Source organism: Strix aluco, chromosome Z (assembly GCF_031877795.1).
Source record: "Strix aluco isolate bStrAlu1 chromosome Z, bStrAlu1.hap1, whole genome shotgun sequence".
Taxonomy (NCBI): Eukaryota; Metazoa; Chordata; class Aves; order Strigiformes; family Strigidae; genus Strix; species Strix aluco.
In genome coordinates this window covers 67198560-67212746 of record NC_133971.1, presented here as the reverse complement: position 1 = coordinate 67212746, position 14187 = coordinate 67198560, and the positions used below count along the sequence as shown (strand labels likewise).

The following is a 14187-nucleotide window of genomic DNA, read 5'->3' as shown; positions in this document are numbered from 1 at the left end:
CTTCCCAGGCATTTTGGCTGCAAGTTGCTGACACAGAGGCATCACCATCACTTCATCCTCTTTGTCTCCTTCAGTGGTCCAGTTAGCACATTGAGATCCCTCATATGATTTGCCTCTCACAAAAAGGATTTGTATTTTAGAGATATGAACTGTGCTTGAGGGATAAATTCAACTGTAACTTCCTTTCTCTTCCTATATGCCTCCACTATCTTCTCTCTGTAGCAGCAACATGGAGCAGATAGGAAGCAAAACAAATTTTCAGGCCACAGCACCTGACAAAAAACGTTTACAAACTTGTTATTTTTCTGGTGTAGGGCTGGGGTTTGTAGTGGTTTTGCTACTACCTCTTCAGCCTGCCAGTTCCTGATAATCAGCCATAAAGTGTGTTACTCAATAGACCCATCTGACTCAAGGACCTTGTTGATCAAAACTGCTACTTGAGTGTAGGAGAGGAAATGCACCAGCTGAAGAGGCTGAAGCCCAGGGCTGAGGGTTGGCAAGGCAGCTGTGGTTACTGTTTGTACGCCCTGTCTCGGCAGAGCAGGGAAAGCACTAAGCAGCTGAAAAGCTAGGATATACATCCTTTCAGCCAGTAACAACGTGCTATAGATTTTCCAACTGTCTTCCTTTCAGTAAAATATCTTGGTTTTACTGAACTCAGGTGGTCCCAAAGTCTGCAAGAAGACTGGAAGTGGGGGAAGGGACCTGAGAAAAGTGACAGCTTGTTGAGATACATCTCAGATGTGGCAGGACGTCTGAACTTAAATTTCACAATTATTTTAACTTCATTTTTTGAAACTTGAATACTAAATGTACTCAAGCAACTGCAGGATTTAAGTTAATAATCCTTTTGGTGAAAATGCTGGGAACTTCAAAAAATATATTCATAGACCAATTCTGCCTAGGCAAGGTCAGAGAGGCCTGACAGCAACTCTTTGTGTACCTGCAACAAAAGGCACAATACTCTTTCCACCTGGGAGTTAATGAGTCTTGAAGAAGTATCTGATGAAAACAAGAAGAAAAAGGACAGCTGAATATCTGCCATTGCTCTGATACACACTTTTTCCAGGGAAAGGTTCCTGGATCTCTCTGTTCAGAATATTCTAGATCATTTTGGGGGAGGTGTCTTTACACAGATAGCCTGGTGATGTGGAAAGGACATCCTGAAGACTTTTCTAGCTTGCATTGCCAGGCAGCATGCGGCAGACATAAGCTTTTTTTTTCAGCAAATCAAATTTGCAAATGTTTCTGCAGCATGAACACCTGAGCTACAAATCAAGCCCAGAAATAGGTATCACTGCTAGGTTGAGAGTGCCATTACCTGGCTTGTGCATGCAAATTCTTGTCTAAGTAGAAATTTTGGACATATCTGCATGGCTAAACAGCACAGAGTTTGGGAAAGTTGGATGTGACTACATTTGCTTCCTTTCCAGTAATAAAGTTATTTGACATAGACACACATTACACCTTTCTAAGACACATGCTGTTTCGTTAGTTAGGCTCAGATAAATACCAGTATAGAGTTGTCCTGATCTCTCATAAAATTAGCTACCGGACTGTCTGCAGTAGGGACCACATGCTGAGTTCCAAATCTGTCCAAGAGTATTTTCTGCTTTGCAGATGGTCATACTGTGGAGTCATTTTCTTGGCACAAAATGTGTTGTGTATTTTGAATATAATTTCAGCATGCAAATGTATCGAGTGAAAAATTACCAATATGTATTTTCTGAGGCTGACCTATTCTGCTTTAAAGTGACTTGACATCTGAGACAGAAAAAAAGACATTTTACATTGCCATTTTGTTCCATTAAAAAGGCTAATGCCCTGGTATTTTTCATAGCTTTAGTCATATTTTACTCTGTTATATAAAGTAGCCCACTCAGGAAGCTCAAATCTGTTCCTCTATGATACACCATCACACGAAAATACCGTCCCTTCTTGTGGTTTCAAAGATTCTTTTGGCTGTGATGCTAGTTTTTGTTGTTGCTGTTTTTAATTAAAATTATTTAATTGATTAAAAACCAGAATTCTGGAACTCATATTTCAGGGAAATGACAAACACATATAGAGTGCACAGATATTCTCAACACATTTGCAAAAAGTATAGCCATCTCAAATATTGAGACAAGACACTGACTAGTTATTAGTTTGAAATGTTTTCTGTGACAAGACCTAAAACCTACTAATATTCTCGATGATATCTTCTAGTATCCTATAGTGCTCAAGTTTATCTTTGCCACCTCCAAAGCATAGGGCTTCACAGGTTAAAAAAACAGACATCAAAAGGTGGACTTTTTAAATGAAAGCATGACATGTCTAGAAGAATTGTACAGAAGGCTCCAGTTATTTCTTAACAGTATTATATTCTTGCCAAATTTTTAAAATAATTTATAAATCATTACCAAGTGTTGTACCAGTATTTGCTGAGAAGAAACAAAGTCTATACTAAATATAACTTGCTTCTGAAAAAGAAAAAAACAGAGACCAAAAATGCATTTTTAGAAATCTGTTTAATAATTGAAATATTATTTGTTCATTTGCAAAACAGGCAAAATGAGCATGTGCTGTATGAAGTAAAACAGGGGACATTCACAAGCTCTGAAGACTAAACCAGTATATTACTGTTTACAGAACCTTAAACACCAACTGGTAAATTCATCATTTCCATGTCTGGAAGATGCAAGGCTGGAGAAGTAGCTAAGGAAAACAGAACAGAGAGTATAGATAGGAAGGGGAGGCTAATTGTGTGGTGTGGATGCGCCTACTGCCATGAATTCAGAGTACAGTGCAGGGAGTACCCCTGCGGGGGAGCCCCCCCTGAAAGTGGCGCAGAGACCAAGTGATGCCATTTGTCACACCAGCCTGACTGAGGTGAAGCCTGTCCTGACTGCACAAGTGATGGGAAGCCTGGAAGAAAAGGTTTGTGGAATGAGGCGACATCGGCAGATGTGACATGCAAGCTCTTGTCACTCATAGAGCAAGGAGACGACGAGTCCTCCTTTTCTTCCTCTCAGCTCCTCATTTTGTTTCTTGAAACGGAGTTTTTTCATGTGTAGAAAATCTACAAGCAGAAAATGAAGGGAAGCTGGCCAAATTCATTTTTGGTTTATTTAATAAACTTTATACAGTGAAAGAGTTGGCTTTGACAACTGTTAGACATAGAGTACCACATGCTATTAGGTATGTAGTATGCAATCTCTCCAATGGTTGTTATTCTTACACTCCTGCATCTTCAGTGGGAGACTCTCATCAATCCGCTAACAGAAGTCAATGCACTTGAAAGGACTCTCTTGTTTTTAGTGCCAGAGAAACTTTTTATCTATTGGTATGCTCAGTGACAGCTCTGTTCTCAGTATTTATAGATGATCTGACTTTAAGGAATATTTGAAGCAATTTCAGTACAATCTGTACCTTCTTTTATAACATACAAGTAAGTTTCAGAAACTGTTTCATTCATCAGTAACAAAGAAGTCTACCTGATCTTGATGACTTCTTCTAACACATTAGTTCTGAACAATGGTCTTATTTTTGGAAATGTAGAATGAAACTGTTTATCCAGTAGCACACCTTATTTAGAAATATCTCTTCACCCTGTGTGCACACACAGATTTGTGCTTAGCAGAAGCAAACATACCCATTTTGTCCTTTTAGCTATGGCAAATGTATGACCCCAACAGGTGATGCCAAAAAAGGCATACAGCTGCTCCTCCACTGCTGAGAATACAGTCATATACACCTGCATTTAACCATTATTTAGACTCTGATAGTCTTGGTCCAAAATTTGGGGTACCTTTCAAAGAGGAAACATCTTAAAATATTGGTTGCAGCTTTTATGAACACAAAGTGGGGGTATACAAAGCCTTCCTTCTGCACCACCCTCCATCTGTCAAGAATAAGGTTAATGACACCAAAAAACTAAAGAAAAATGTACTTGGAGGTTTAGATCTGTTAGGTAGCTCAATCCTTTAACTTCTTTTGTGACCTTCAGGCTTTTTTCCACTCAGCCTGGTCTCTAGATGATTAACCTAGTAGTGGTCAAGGAGATGGAGAGAGAGAAAGTAAAACTGTCGTCTGTTGCTAAATCAGGATCATAGTAACCTCCAAACTGGATTCAGCTTCAGGTCATTTACTATAGTATCTTCTCTCTTAAAGAGTAGCCCATAGCAGATATTTCAAAGGAAGGCATAGGAAACCTTACAAAAATAAAATTAAAAAATCTAGTCTAACAAATATGTTTCTCTAACCCTTAATTGGCTTCATGTCCAAAGCAGGACTTTGGAGATAGGTATCTTGCAAAATCTCTTTTTTATTAGAGGATTAAAGTTCTGACACTGCCCTTCTGAATGACCCCATAAGATATATGACATTTTATAAATATACAAGCTGTATTTTCCAAAAAGGACCATTCAGTGGTGATGAACTGTCTCGTGTGACAGGACATGTCATACAAAAGACATTCAAATTCATTCTGCTTTCGTTTCTCTGTGTAATCAAGCTGCTAGGTGCTATTAGCAGAAGAACATGAGAGTGTCTCTGTTTCCAAGGTGCTAGGCAGTTGTTAACTTTGCGTTGTGATTTGCATTTAAAATATGTTAAGACCACTCTGCCTCAGTCCTTCTGCTTCTGCAGAACCACATGGAGTCACCAGCTTTCTGAAAACCCAGAGTACAGCTATACCCATATAACTGCTTCCCTGACCATTTGGCTTTCAACTCTCCATGTTCCCCATCCCCAAGAGGCTCTTTTGCTTTCTCACAAAGCCAAGTGGAATGGGGGAGCTCAGTTAATTACTCTCACTTAGGCTTTGCATTACCATATATTAGTTGAATTAACCCAAATACTAAGTAACATTTTCCCCACTAATACTACACTGAAAATGAAAGATTTCAGTGTTAAGCATACAAAACCCTATTTGTTCTAACCCATTTCTGTGCTAATGACAGCTAAACCAGCAAATCTAAATTATTCTCTCATAATATCAGGCACTATAGCTGTCATTGCCCCACTTACAGGTGCGCTGTATGAATTATATGGATGTCTCCATCCACTTTGGAGATTCCTGCTTCCTGGTAAACTGAGCAGTAGTCAGCACCCTGTGTTTCTCAGAGCTTTGGCCCTGAAGTAACTGTGCACACGTAAAGAGGATTCTCTTTCACATTCCTTCTTGCATACAGCTGTGTATCCAAGACTGCAGTTTGGCTATGCATGTTGTGCCATCCCCCAAGCACCATTCCCTAAGCACTACCCCACATCCAGAGTCCAATTAGCAGAAAGGAGGGGTGAACCACACTCACCTTCCATGCAACAGAGCATGTTAAGGAGTAGACTGAATACAGAATTCACTGCAGATAACACGTTACCTATCCACCTTCAAAAACCCCAGGGGAAACATTCTTCCTTTTCAGTGTCTTCCATTCTTTTTTCAGTGATGCTTGCTGACAGCGAATTTCTGCAAAGAATACAGATATGGTTGAAAGAAACAGTACATCAACTGAATTTCATTCATATTGTTTAGCATTGGACTCAAACCCAGCTCTAAAATCTGGATTTCTACCATCCCCCATCCAGAAGCTTGTGATATTGGCATAAATGGGTTTGGTTTTCACTATTAATAAAGTTCAGGCCCCAAATTTGGAGAGGAATTTCTTTCAAATTGTTCAGCCCAACAGAGTTCACGGAGAGGACTGGGATCAGAGTTTGGATTTGGGTCCACTGCTGATACAAAGTATTTTAGTCCCCTGATCTATTTTGCTAATTGCTATTAAAACAGCATGCAGTATGATGTTTTACTCAGCACAGGGAGGTGTGACTTTCTGAAGCTGCATGCAGTAAACTGATTGCATTCAATTAAATACCAATGAACATGCAGCCTTGTAGTCCACAGACTGCTGTACGACAAACAGTGCATGCAACATTATTCTATTTCAAACCAGTGCATAACTACACTCATGCATACAACACAGTAGTGAAGACTCATTACACTGTAACAGATTTAACAATAAGCATACAAACATATTATATGAACCGCAAACACTGCACATGTTGCAAAAGAATTTTACCTGATTTTTTTTTTTTTTTTTTTTAATAAACAGCCTGAGAGAACAAAGGGCCTGGCCACACAAGCTTACGAGTGCCCCCTTTCTGTGATGATGATGGTAGGTTTCAGATGAACTTAGGACCACTTGCCACCTGTGGTTAGCTCAGTAGTCTCGCCTGCTAGTCTTCCTGTTCCTCCACTATGTTGAAAATGAAATGCTTCTGTTCGTCTTGCTGCCCAAGAAAGTCATCTTGACTTCACATGTATTACAAGAATTATCACTGGGTAATTTGATGCAACATGTGGATTCAGCTGGCTTTTATTTATCATTATGCAGAACTGCTGGCCCTTGGCGCATGCATTCATTTCTTTCCTCAAGAATTCACATGACATCACATTCATTACAGAAAAGAATAAATACAACTGATTAATATTACTCTAGTTCTCCTATTTCTCCTGTAGTGGAAGAATCTTGAGACTTCAAATGTGTAATGATAAAGGAAAAAATCTGTTATAAATTGTACATAGCTGTTCATTTTTCCTCAAATCAGATCCAAAATTAGGACAACACCTTTTGCCCGGCACCACCGAGGTTGTTAAGATCCAGTGAAGAGTACGACAAGTGAAAGTGCTTTCTCCCTGCTTTCACATGAAGATAAATGTATTGCTGCAGGTTTTAACTTACAGAAAGTGAAAAAGCAAAACAAAACCAAGATACAAGCCAGGTACAACAGCGTTAGATGGCACAGGTTGGTTTTTCACAACTATGACAAGGAAGGAAAGACCACTGACCACACTGTTTACACAGGGGCTTCGATCCAGTTCCTGGAGTTGAAGTCGCAGTTAATTTGTCAGATTGGTCCATGCATATACACTGATGTATATGCTTTCCTAATATATCTACGATGGCTGTGATTTTCAAAGCATTCAAAATATGTGGACAACCTTCTTCCACTAACTTATTTAAAATGGGTGTCTAATACACTAGATAAAAATTGGGCTAAGATTTCCAGATAAGTAATTTTTAAATGTTCACCCAACAATTTAAGTGCCCTTTACAAGCACTAATTCATTTAATCAGACAGTTGTCTTTGGTGCTAATGGTTTCTCCAAAATAATGCCCAAAGTTTGCAGCAGAGCCAGAGACTACACACCTCACCCTCCCAAGACTGAGTCACAGAAGTTTTTTTCTTCTAGGAATTTGTGCTGCTCATCTTACTTCAGCATTTTGTTTCTCCTCAAGGCCAGTAGAGAAAAAGTGACATATGCAACAACCAGAAGACAGAAAAAAGTTAAATGTAGAATTCCTAATGGCTGACTTCCTATGTCCGACCTGTGCAACATGAAGGAAAAGCAAGGGTAAGAGAGCAGGCATGGACAGCGATGCGATGCAGTGCTAGAAAGGCGTATGTGTCAAGCATGATGTGTGCTTATTAGGAAGAGATGCATCCAGATTTCCACACTAAGTCAGGTAACTTGGTTCATCTTTTCTAACTGTTTTTTAATCATACTTAGTAAATACTGCATAATACCAGAAGTCATACTGGCCCAAGACAGATCACTTTCTTCTGTGACTGGTATTGCAAGGCCTTGGAGAAAATATGTGTGATGCATGCAGTAGGATCAATTTATGAAGTTGTATATCAGAAAGGGATCAGAGCTGCTTTGACATCTGTTTCCCTGGTTATAGGAAACGGCACAAAGAGGTTTACACAGCCCCATACACAGAGAAGCTTCTACTGCAGCTATGGATCGAGGTTCCCCAGCTGGAGCAGTCACAGCTAACATTACTAGATCTACAGACCCAAGCCACAGTCACACTCCATCATGAGCCATCATGTTACAAGGACAGTTTTCTTACTGGTGGCAGGCTGCAGAGAAATCAGGAATGGACATACCTAAATATAAATGTATGACATAGTAGACATAAATGTAACTTTCAGGTGCTTTTATTTGAAATCAAAGGGCTAAACAGATCATTTGGTGCCAGGTGTCTTCTTAAGAGGGAATTGGTGCCTGTAATATCAGAACATCAGCCTTATTAATTCAGTACATACCTTGAGGCCTGTTATGTTTCTTAATGCACATGAGCAAGTTAATCAGCAAATGTGAATTTTAATAATTCCTTAATAGTATTTTCTTAATAGAAGTCTTGTGTGTGAAGTGCTACATGACAAAACATGAGGGTACATAAAACTTAAGACATGGCATGCGGATTTCTAGAGCAGATGAATTAATGAAATGCAGATTAAGATGACAGATCCTGATTCAAAAATCACCTAAAACCTCATGCTTTCTAAAAGTTTTAGATCAGGAACTACATGATCAGAACGCTGAGTCTTCATTGTTTTATGATAAACTGAAAATTGCAATTGCAAAGTAATGAGCAAAATAGGAAGATACACAACTTCCTGCTTGAAAAAATATCCTGTGCTCTAGACGTGGTCAGAGGAAGATGAGACAAGAAAATGCTCACCATGTAGTCAAGTACGCTATAACTTCACTAGAAAAAAGTATAATTCCAAGTCTGTTTCACAGTAAAAACCAAGAATTGTTTTTGTATTGAAAGAACTATAAGACAAAGATACTTTGTTTGTGCAGACCATAATGCTTTAGATCAGCAAGTGTGCTTAAGTATTAATGGCAGAGTTATGCCTTTAAACTAGATAATAGGAAAAGTGCAACACTAATCCAATGAAGGCATATAGTGAAAGACACTGTGCAGAAAAATAAAGCTGAATTCAGTTTGTCTTCAGGTATAGAATACAAAAACAGTAACTACCACAAGTGTTTCATAAACCAGTATCATTTAACTTCCAAGTGATAAACACAGGCGCCACCTGCATTGGAACTACAAGTCTGCTTATTTTAAAGTTCACTGCTGCAAATACCACAGAAATGTACACAATGATTTAAAAAACTGCAGCAGTAAAATTCTCAAATGCCTCCATAGTCTACATTGCCTGAAAACCAGAGTTTTGTGATTTACCTGTCCTTGTGCTTTCACACACCTCATCAAAGCAGTATCTTGACAAATTAATGATTAACATTTTGAGGACTTACAGGGTCCAATTCAAAGCTGCTGTATGCAAGTGTTAATTCAAAGTCAATGCATATAGACCATATGATCATCATCCAAGCCTAAAAATAAGTAAATTTTCTCATTTAATAAAAGAAATACTTAGCTATCTATGGTATGACAAATGGTTTATGATAGACTATCAGCAACTGTAAGATGCCTCAAAGAGGTGAAATTCAAGCACTGTATCCAGTCATATCACTTTTATATGTGTTCCTTTGGAAAGGATTACTTCATTATATCAATGCCAGAATTTGAAAACACGGTCTCCAGTTGCTAGAAGACGTCAGTGCTACAGTCCTCTAAAATCAATGAGCTCAGCTTTTCAAGTGAAAATGCCTGCAAAACACTTACTTTCTATAGTGCTCAGAAAAGAGTCTCCTAGGAAAAAAAATATTCATGGACACTTCTTGAGACAGTGCTGTACTTATGTACTGCTCTTACAAAAATACCATGAAAAGTTTAAAAGAATTGTAACAAGAACCTAATACAAGCTTATTGTTTCTTACATACAGTCTAGAAAACACAACATTCTTTCATTTGTCTCTGATGTCATTGCAGTGATATATTTTCATTTATATCCATTGTACAGCGAGTTTGTAATCTGACATCTTTTCATAAGGAATTACTATAAAAACCTATAACAGGCAGCTCCAAAACAGCTCCCTAGACTAATTTTGACAAATGCATTGTAGATTTTAAGCATATTCTAATTCTCACTGGCTTAAACATCATGAAATTGGTACCCAAATAAGTGCCTTATTTAGCATAACAAACAGGCAAAAATTTTCTAAAGCAGTTCTTGGCACATCAAAAGACCATGAAGAAAATACATTTTAAGACCTGTTGGAGCTATATTAATACCAGGTGAGAGATTTACCTGTAAAAGCAAAATTAAAAAGTGGACTTACAGTATCCAAAAATTATTTACTATGTGTTTTGCCATCTTCATGGTCTTTCCACTTTGGGGACACAATTCGAAGTTACTTGAAAAAACATACATGTACAAGGTCTTACCTTGCAATCTGTGTTCTAGTACTGAAGTCAAGAGATCTCATTGAGCGTAAGACTTCTATACACCCCAAGTACTGTAAGGAAAAATAAACAGTTGGAAAAAGTCTTATAATTATTCTTGAGTTCTGGGAGAAAATGCAGCTAATCATAAAAGACATTGTACAATTCTTATTTTTACATTTATCCTATGCGTCAGGTGGGTTTTTAGGATTATGTTCTTGTATGTCATAGATCTGTTCCATAGACATTTTATTTCATTTAAGCCTGAAGTTTGGTTCAATATATCTTTTTATGTTTAATCACTGTAATACACCTAGTTCATAATGTGTTGGTGTGTTTTTTAATTTTCCTCTATCTTAATTGTTCCATTTTAGATATAAAGCTAATCAAAGTAAAAAATAATATTAATGAAAAAGTGTGGTAAAGCAAATTCAACTAGCACTGGTTAGCAGGAAAATCTTATTTAAGAGGGAGATAACTAAGCCTTATTGGAACCAAAAAGGTAACTTATAGCAGGGAAAGTTGAAAAGAGCATCAGCAATCCAAAGAAGATTCCTTAATGAACAGCTCAGGGATAGGTGGGATTGAATATTTTCATTAATGACACTAGTAGAAAGATATAGGAAAATGCTAACAAAATATACTAATAATGCATGCTGGGAGATGGCTTCAACAGGGTCATTCAAGAGAGGAATGACATGAAGGTTAGCTAATATTGGGAAAAGACCAGACTTACTGACCCAGATTTCTGCCCTGCATCTCCATGAAAAAGAGGGATACCATTAGAACATATGTTAAAATATAACAGTATCTAGCACAGGATTGAGAAAAACTCAAGTGAATCTTCTAGACTTGCTTCCAAAAGTGGGCATAATTTGCATGTGCTAAAGTCTACATGCAGTTATGGCTCTTGTCAGATATTTGGATAGCGGCTTAGTACAAACCAACTCATGACTGGCATATCCCATGGCAGTATCTTTGCATGTAGGTTAGGTATTCAAGCACACACCTGCCTTTTGAAAGTCAGGGGAAAGAGGGATGAGTCTTTACACAATGAGCCTGATAATGCTACTCTAGAATTGTGTTGTTGTATCAGCTTTTATATCAGATTTCTATCAGTTTTTATATGTATTCGCAGCGTAATGCAATCTGTTTGGGTATGAAACTGGTGCAAAAAATCAAGTGAGGCCACCATCTTGTGTCTTTTGGGGAATTTTATTTATACTGAAAAAATGATCTTTTATTTAGAAAATTATTACATCAGTAACTATATTATCTAGAATTTCAGAAATGTTTTTTTCTATTGAAACATGTATATCACAAACTGTTTACAAACTGAGGGAGTATCTAGTTTATTTTCAAATGTCCATTATTATTTAATTTATTGCTGTCAAATGTTATGAAGTCAATACAACACTGAATAAAATAGAGTATCAAATGACTCCTATGCATTAAATTGCTCGAACTTGGATTATAATAGCCCACAGTTTCTGGGAAGGTTATTTCAAGATCCATTTCCTAGAATGTTTTAGAGATCTCCTGTAATTTTTTTTTTTTTTGAAAAGCTTGTAAAATCCTTATGGAAAATGTCTTATCTATAGCGATCCTGCACATGGAACTTTCAAGCTAAGGGTCATATTGTCAAACTGTTTATATTATCATCACTCCTCTATCAGTGCAAAATTAGGTAACCCTTGTATCTTATTACAAGTAGATTTCTTTTTTACATACACTTCTGCCTGAGCACTTAAAGCATCCAGAACACCATTTTCATGCTCTGATGCAGGAAGTTTAGCCATTAACTCTATTTTTAAGTATCTCAGATTGTGATTTGATTTGCTTGGAGATGAAGTTCATTAAACATCAATTGAGATAATCACCTGAAGGCAGTTAACTTATACCAATACATAGCAATGAAAGATGTTTTCTTACACTATTTTTGTGTTATTTTGTTTTAGTTCTAGGATGCTTTTATAGATAAATTTTCCCAAATATTTATTTCATATAAAATACTTTTATAATTAAATATGCTGTAAATGGTATAACTGTTCAAAAGTATCACTGTGATTTTTGGTTACTGAAATACTTGGTTTTCATTATTTTATCAACCTGTTCATTTAGACCACTCAATACTAAAACACTCTTGGATTGCAGTTGTTCCTTCACTTATCTGTATTTGCCACCAGTCTTTTAAAGCAAAGTGATTGTACAGGTTTAAGAACCAGGTCCAACATTTTAGAAGCAAACTCTGGAAGGCAGTTTGACAAATACATGCAGGCGTGCAAATAAATACACAAACACATGTGCACACAAGTCACTGTCAAAATAAACACACAAATAATTAGACAGATACCCATAAACATACTTAGAAGGCGTGCATTTAGACTCCTTTGAGTCGTACTACCTGATCTACATTAACAAAAGTAGCGACAAAACCAGACTGAAGAAAGGTCAGATGGAAAAGTTACCCTGTACTTGTTTTATGTATAGCATGGAGACAGCTGAACACAACATAGTAAGGCTTGCAGTATTCCTGACTGATCAAGGCAAAGATGGCAACTGATTTTCTGGGATAAAAGATGTGAACACTTAATCACCACGGCATGTTTTCAAGTAACGAAATTACTATAAAAACTGACATTCAAAAGGTCCAAAGGCCAACTACAGGGACATATAACTCACCTACTGCTATGCTTCAATTATTCCCCAAGACCAACATTGCTCTCTAAAAATATCCATTTGAAGTACATCCTGACAAGGATCCACAGAAAGGAGACATACAACCAAGATAGCAAGTAAATAAATTATTCATTTATTTCAACAAATAAATATCCTGATTAAAAAGAAATGCTATCTTTAGGCATTCCATGAAACATTTAAAATATAGTTATAAAACAGTGTACTTCTTAAAAAGCTCCTCTTCACCCAGCACTTAATGTATATTCTAACCAATCAGCTCCTGCGCACTGTGATATTTATGAGCTCCCACTAGCATCTTCCCTCTCATTGTTCAGGAAACAAATATACCAAGATGTAGCCCACCTTGAAGTAGGAAGATTTGGGAGTACCAGTTCCAAACTCTCTTAGATAACGTTCTACCTTCTCTCCACTCTCTGATATTTGAATGAATTTTCAGCTTGTGTTCTTTCACTTAATGGTACTATGCCCCGAGGAAAAAGTCTTTCATATGAATGAATACCTTCCCATTCAGAGGTTTTAGATTCATAACTAGTACTCTGCATGCTGAACAGCACCTTGCAGGAAGCTGACATAAATCTAAAAGCAGAGTGCTACATACTCCTGGGACCATACCTCACTCATTTAATGAGGTTCCAACATCTTTACCAGATACTGTTTTTCAAGGTAAATGTAAGAGAAGGCCATATATTTCTGGTTTGTCCCATAGCTGAAGCTTTCTTCCATATTCCCTAAAGTACCTCTGTCTTCTCTATCACTCAGTCAGAAAATTCTTTTTAACAACTAAAATTTTTTACTGTACCCTGTGTAAGAAAGGGTATTGAGTTCTCCCAAGATTTGTCAGAAACAGACATTTCAACAGGAGTGCTGGGTGCATGCATGTGCTTGGAGCAAAGAAAGAAGGCGAACGAGAGTAGTCACTGTCAGAGATGCCTTTTGCTTCATGAACATGAACAATCTTGTTCAGTGTTTCCTAACAAGCTCTTCAAAACACCAAGTTACCGAAAGAAATATTCCATTATTTCACTCAGAAGCTAGTAGTAACAACAGCAACAAATACTTTTATAAAAATGTAGCAAGACATAGCCCCATACAGCATTGCAGCTGTCCAACCTAGAGGTGACAAATGCTTGAATGCTTGAATGGCATATGCACATCTAATAGCAGATGAGTGTCTGCCCCGAACACAGGTAGTATGAAGATCTGCCCATCACCTACTCTCAAACAAAACGACTCCTAATCTCTGAGTCGGAACTACTGGAGTTAGATTATATTGCTTCTATTGCAATATGCATTTATTTATGCATCAAAATGACAGTTCCTTCTAATTTCAGAATCATCATTAACAGCCAAAGGGGCT

At 37.4% G+C, this 14187-nt stretch overlaps 1 protein-coding gene across 1 annotated transcript in view; it reads right to left on the bottom strand.

The window, feature by feature from the left end:
• Positions 1 to 14187, bottom strand: part of SHC3 (SHC adaptor protein 3) — a 102243-nt gene that overhangs the window by 27350 nt on the left and 60706 nt on the right. The window contains exon 4 of the mRNA XM_074813073.1: positions 10134 to 10204. Within this exon, the coding sequence (XP_074669174.1) occupies positions 10134 to 10204 (71 nt within the window). The remainder of the gene's footprint in view (positions 1 to 10133; positions 10205 to 14187) is intronic.